This window comes from Sesamum indicum, linkage group LG9 (genome assembly GCF_000512975.1).
Source record: "Sesamum indicum cultivar Zhongzhi No. 13 linkage group LG9, S_indicum_v1.0, whole genome shotgun sequence".
Taxonomy (NCBI): Eukaryota; Viridiplantae; Streptophyta; class Magnoliopsida; order Lamiales; family Pedaliaceae; genus Sesamum; species Sesamum indicum.
In genome coordinates, this window is record NC_026153.1 from 10,279,199 (window position 1) to 10,285,301 (window position 6,103).

The following is a 6,103-nucleotide window of genomic DNA, read 5'->3' on the forward strand; positions in this document are numbered from 1 at the left end:
GTAGGATTAGGGAGGAACGAGAAGGGATTGGGCGTTAAAACTGGAATAAAGGGAAAGTGGGGAGGTTAAGCCCACACCCAACCCCATAACTGCCTCTCATTGGGCGGTTATTAAGTAACGTGAGCGCAGGGCGGGGGGAGGGGGGGGGGATGGGGAGTTATCAAAACACCCCCCCTAACCAACAGGATAGCTAGAGTTAGCCCTAGCCTTCCTCAAATCAGGCCTGGCGAAAAAGTAAGGCGCAAAGCCTAAGGCGGTAGACTGCGTTAGAGGGAGAGGAAGTAGGGGACACTTAGTAAGAGAAAGCCCTACATAGACGAGGAGGGAGAGCTCCCTTGAGCATGAAGACCTTCTACTCTAAGAACGAGTCAACAGACGTCTTCCTCCTTAAAGTTGGGGGACTGAATGATGTGTGTGCTTAGGATGGCTCAACCCAAAATGGCGAGGGCGCCTAGGACAACCCAGCCCCCAACCCAACATGCAAGTCCAAACAATCCAGATAATAAAGAAGCCCAAGAAGAAGGGAGAAGGCCTAGGACACCCCTGACTCGGCTTATGGTTACAGCCCAACAAGATGTTTGGTATAAAGCTAGCACATGTGGCAGCCCACTCTGCCACGTGGCATCCAATTGAGCCGAGGTGTCGGTAGCCACCTCAGACCACATTAGCCTCAGGAGGCCAACTTGAGCAAAGAGGGACTCCCTGGCGACAATAACTCCTTACATGCGAGGGGTTTCTCAAGCTGAAAAAACTCTTACTAATGCACATCCAAAGAATAAAGATACTTACCCGTTATCCAACCATCCCAACCAACCTCAACAAGAATCTCGGGAGGGGGATAGACCCCCAACAGATGGGGGCACTCCCTATAAATACAAGTTTGGTCCCTCTAGGCGGGGGATGACTCTCTTACTCTCAAAACTATCTTCTGAGCACTCTCTAAGCATTTTAATTCTTGCACTTTCCATCAACTTCATTTCCCATATCTAGATTGTTAATTAAATTTGCTTTTTCTTTTGCTTTATTTAATCTCGAATCCAATACTAACTTGGGTCGGACTTCTAACATCTTTTTTGTTGGTCCCTTCTTCAAGATCCACATACGATTCGGCCCAAGCCTTGAACAATAGTCCAAATCCATTGGAACCCTACTATTTTCGCACGTATCAAGTACCAAAGTGACATTAATAGTGAAATTTGGGTGCCAATTGAATTATTTATAATTATTCATGTACTAATCCAACATTAATAATTTAATTTCAGTACCAATAGAATCATTTATAATTACTCAAGTACCAATACAATATTAATAACAAAACTCAAGTGCCAATAAAAATTTTACTCAATTTTGATTTTTATTTTCTTAAATTAAAAATTTATTTCTCTTTCCCAATAGCTTATCATGATCTATCAATTTTTCATTTTTTGTATTTTTATATTGTTTTTATGTAAATTTTAGTATGTATGCATCCGAAAATTACAGCAGACATACATATATATTTAATAATTATGCTGAAAAAAATAATAATAAGAGCAAAATCATGTGTTTTTCTAAAAAAAGACACACACATGTTTTCCTATTTTTAGTATCCATTTTTATCTTTTCAGTTTCTTGAATTAAGTTTGCTTTCATCAAGATATTTTGTCCTTGCACTTATATAATAAAATAGACAATGCACTAATTTTAAAAGTAAAAATAGATATATTATAAATTAAGTAATTAATATAAATATAAATAGAAGAAAAATATAATAGTTTATTGAGTGTTGGAAAAAGATATGCATCATTTAAAATATATAAATAATAATATTGATATAAATATTTAAAAGTATAATTAATATTTTTAAAATTTAATGTGCAATATCACAAATGGTCAATTGTGTGAGAAGCCACTTTTACTTTTTTCTTTAATTATTATAGATTAGTATAAATTAAAATTGATTAATGAATAATATCATCAATTAACTTCACTATGTTTTGTTAATTAGTTAGATCCATAGATTTGGCTGCAGATAAATGTTACTCGAATCCGCGGATATAACGATCCGGATCCGGCCGGCGGACCCGCCAACCCGCATTTGACTGACGTTGTTGTTCTTCTCCGCTGTTCATCACCAAACCTAGCGGCAGCGCGGGCGGCTTCTTAGCGTCGTCGCTCGGCCGTTGGTGGAACCGCCGCGGTTCTGATCCTAATCGATCAATTCATTTTTTACTTTTACGGCCATTGCCACCACGTTCGTAAGTAAAGTTCGTTTCTTTCTTTCTTGTTTTATATATTTATTTTCATCCTGGCTTCGTTTGTGTTGATCGATTTTCGGTGGTGGTATGGTGGTGTTTGGCACTGCTAAACTAGAGTTACCATCATCATCTGATAATCACTTCAGATTATAGTATATACCCAATAATTAGGTGAAATTCGTTTTGTATTCATTTTTTTTTCCTTGATTAATTAGAGTGTGATAGTGATTATAGTCTAATCAGTCATGAATTTTAGGCGCAGATTATTTCATTATTCATAATTCTGTTTCTAAGGGGCTACAAAATTAGGTCTAATTGCAGGAACAGTTTACAAAGTCCTCCCCTACTGTGTTTTGGATTTTTTTCTGCTTTATATAAAAATGCAGGTTAGTTTGTTCTGACATTAAGCAGTATTTCGTTGTAGTACATGCCTCAATTCTCTTGTCTGCTTGCACCGATTGATAATTGTGTTATACTGCCGCCAACTCTATTTCCTGAATTATAGCTAGCCCCTGTTGTACTTTTATGATGCATGGAGAATCAGTTATCCTTCTATTCTTTCTGAGAGCATTTTGTTATTGATTAAATGGTAATAAATGAGTGCAGTGAAGAACTTCGTCTTTATTGGCCTTAATGTGTGAAACCGTTTGATGAGTATACTGATTTTATATTTTTGATACTGATAAGCATTTGTTTTATTAGGTGAATATAGCGGGGAAATCAGAGTTTTAAATGGGGCTGAAATCTGAAAATGGTGCAAGTGAAGCAATTAAATTATGTGTATTTGATCTAAGAAGGGGCCAAACTGAAGGGCAGGAGTTGGACAAGATTCTCTTCTTCTATCCAGCTGATTTGCCCCTCTCAGCACAGCTCTCAGTTATTGGCCTAAGTGAGGGACTCATCACTTTTACCAGGTTGGTTTTTGGGTCCTAGCTTTTCCAATGTTACTTGTCAATATACTTATGCATTGTTTTCCGTATTTCCAATTGATGTATAATATGCTTTTGTAGAATATAAGCATGATGCCGAGTTGTATCTTTCCTAAGGGGAAACTCTTGTGATAACTAGCACTGTGAAGTCCTTATCGTATGGTTGGCATTAGGGTCTGTAGTTAATCAGTATCTGGTAAAGCACACATCGTGTCTATCCAATGGCAACCCCATCTTTAATAATGTATCCTCTTTCATGTTAGCTTGCTTCAGTCAACTCTTTTTTCTGAAAGCAAGAGATTTCTGAAAAACCCTACAATATCCTTAAGATGTCTTGGTTCCTTTGCATGCTCGTGTTCGGAAGGTGGTTCAGCTGGGACATTGTCTTGGCAGGACCATTGTATTGTACATAAAAAACATTGCCATTGAGAAAAGATCCAGTTTCTAAACAAGGTTCACACACATTATCTCGAGCTCAACTCAGCCCATGGACATTATGCTCTTATTATTAGGTGCTGCAGTCTCTTAGAGGCCTTGGTGTGCATATGCCAGTGTGTCTATACTTTTGTTTTGTTGTCATATAGTAGAGGCAAGATTATACTACATTTCAAAGATGCTGTCAGCAAAGTTTGCTGACAAGATACAACAATTTTTTATATTCAACTTGACATATCTCAATATAACTTAATGGTTTGTAATATAAGTATAGACTATTTCGCAAAATAGATATTTGTTTAATTCCTGCTTTTTCATTGTTTTTTCATTTTATTTTTATCACAAAATTCTGCCCCTTGCTCTATTTTTATGATCTCTGCCTGTTACAAGGACTAATTTTGATTCTTTCATCTTAAAACTAAAACGGAGCATGTAACTGTAACTTCTTTTGATTTTTATTTAATTGGTTTGTTAGGCACCTAATATTAGTTTCCTGCAGAATTTTCTCTCCTGAGGCTCCTTGCGAGGTCATTGAAGCAGAGGTGCATTCTCATGTTTTTTATGAGGCAGAACCAGATATATGGATGGTGATGGTGCGATTATTTTCCTCAAGAAGCTCTAACTTTTCTTCTTCTTCAATTCAGAAGCATGTACTGTTTTGACGACTGATTGATTTCCTTCCTCTGTTGTCGTGCGTTACTCCTCAAATAGTTTATTTATGATCATTAGACCTTATATGCTATTTTTGAAAGTTTATGCATCTTGACTTCTTCGATAGAGTAACATGATAACTATCTCACAGATATTGCTTTGTGCACTGTTTATTTCCTACTTAACATATAATTTTGAGAATCCTACAACATGTCTTTGGAGGCATAGAAACCTCCTTAATGGTGTCTCTTTTCATTTAAATGATTGAAGTCCAAACTGTTAATGTTGTATGCTGTTCTACAACCTACCTGCATGTGAAGTTATTATCATTTCAGCATGCTTTACTAAAGATATTGGGCTTTATGCTCAAGAGGATTTTTTTGAACACTTCTGTAGATGTTTATTTCCAATGTTGTGTTGTTCGACATATTGCAATTAATATCAGATTAACTAACTCTTTCGTCCCTAAATAAACACTCACATGTGATGCTGTGCGAGTTGTAGTTGAGAGTTCAAAAGTATGTACTTTTACATTTTTGTCCTCAAAAGTAATGTTGACAGTTAGTGGTGTCAAATCATTACATTAAGTGAGAGAGTGGTCTTGGGAAAAAGATTAACGTTTTAGGAAATGGAGCCTTTCTGTTGGGACAGAGAGAGTACAAATGAAATAGGGTTCATGAATTTAGAATGGGGGTGTACAAATGCAAATACTACAATTTTATCTACAAAAAATTGGACAGTGTGTATCTTCTCTATTTTAGTATATCTATTACATGTTGACATTGATGATGCAGTTAGTTTCTTTTGGTAACCCTGCATTATTGTTATTTTGATCTTATTCTTGATAGGTAGTAGAAAAAGATAAGGAGTCAGAAGCCATTTGGCGAATTGATGCTCTAAGAAAGGTTCTTGAAGAAGTGCATTCCCTTTTTGTGATGTTTCATGGATCTATTAGGACGTTGGTTGACAAAGAACCTACTGGAGGACTTGTCAGAACTCATTTGTATTATTTCATCATGGACTTTTTGAGTGGTAAGTGATCTTTATATGCTGTCGAAGCTTCCTGTAGATACACTTAATTCTTGTTTCTTTATAATTGCTATTGTTTCAACTTAAGTTACTAATTGTCAGCATTTGAAAAGCGATCTCCATTGGAATATTGCTGCTGGGGTAATGCTGCAGTTGCTGTATCAAATGATTCCCATTTCATTTGTGCACTTGGAGCAATCTGAGGTTGCCATTTTCACACCTTGCATTTTCTCTTTGGGCCAGATTTCTCGATTGGGAAGAAACTACAGTTGCCAAACTTTCGTGAATCTCTAAAAGAACGTGGAACAATACAGATGTTAACTGTGGGGCGGGAGGCTGCTATTGAAGTTCAGGTTAGTCTTTAGGTAATTTTGTTGCCTATTGTTTAGTGGAACAAATCCAAAATCTTCTCAAGCATGGGGAAGAATGTAAGCGAATGAACAATTTGTTGGGACTGCTGATTTGCATCCTTTAGATCATATAGGCATATCATTGTTGTCTATTTCGTTATATAACAAATGCTTACTATAATGGTCATTGGTGTATGAACTAATTTATAGCGAGTTCAAACTTCAAAGCAACAAATTAGGCGTTGGCTAGACATTTGATTCATATGTTGAATAGGACAGAGAGACACTGCAGATATTATTTTCGCCTTGTTTCACACCTTTATGTCATTGTGGTCCTTGGGGATACTATAAGTTGTTGATCTCGAATCCCTATCTTGATATGGACAACTGATATATGAGCTTCATTGTTTTCCTGAATGATATATCATCAGATTTTAGTTGAGCAACATGGTGACAGACATGAGTCACAAGT

At 36.6% G+C, this 6,103-nt stretch overlaps 1 protein-coding gene across 6 annotated transcripts in view; it reads left to right on the forward strand.

Moving 5' to 3' along the window:
• The window catches only part of LOC105171215 (vacuolar fusion protein CCZ1 homolog B), a 9,506-nt gene continuing 5,380 nt past the window's right edge, over positions 1,978–6,103 (forward strand). For 2 of the 6 annotated variants that reach the window (XM_011092251.2, XM_011092253.2), the window contains exons 1-6: positions 1,979–2,237; positions 2,940–3,151; positions 4,101–4,194; positions 5,101–5,284; positions 5,384–5,422; positions 5,525–5,634. In XM_011092251.2, the coding sequence (XP_011090553.1) occupies positions 2,970–3,151; positions 4,101–4,194; positions 5,101–5,284; positions 5,384–5,422; positions 5,525–5,634 (609 nt within the window). In that variant the 5' untranslated portion in view covers positions 1,979–2,237; positions 2,940–2,969. Of the gene's footprint in view, positions 2,247–2,939; positions 3,152–4,100; positions 4,195–5,100; positions 5,285–5,383; positions 5,423–5,524; positions 5,635–6,103 lie in introns of all 6 variants that reach the window. The other 4 variants (XM_020696823.1, XM_011092252.2, XM_020696821.1 and 1 more) reach the window with 4 other exon arrangements.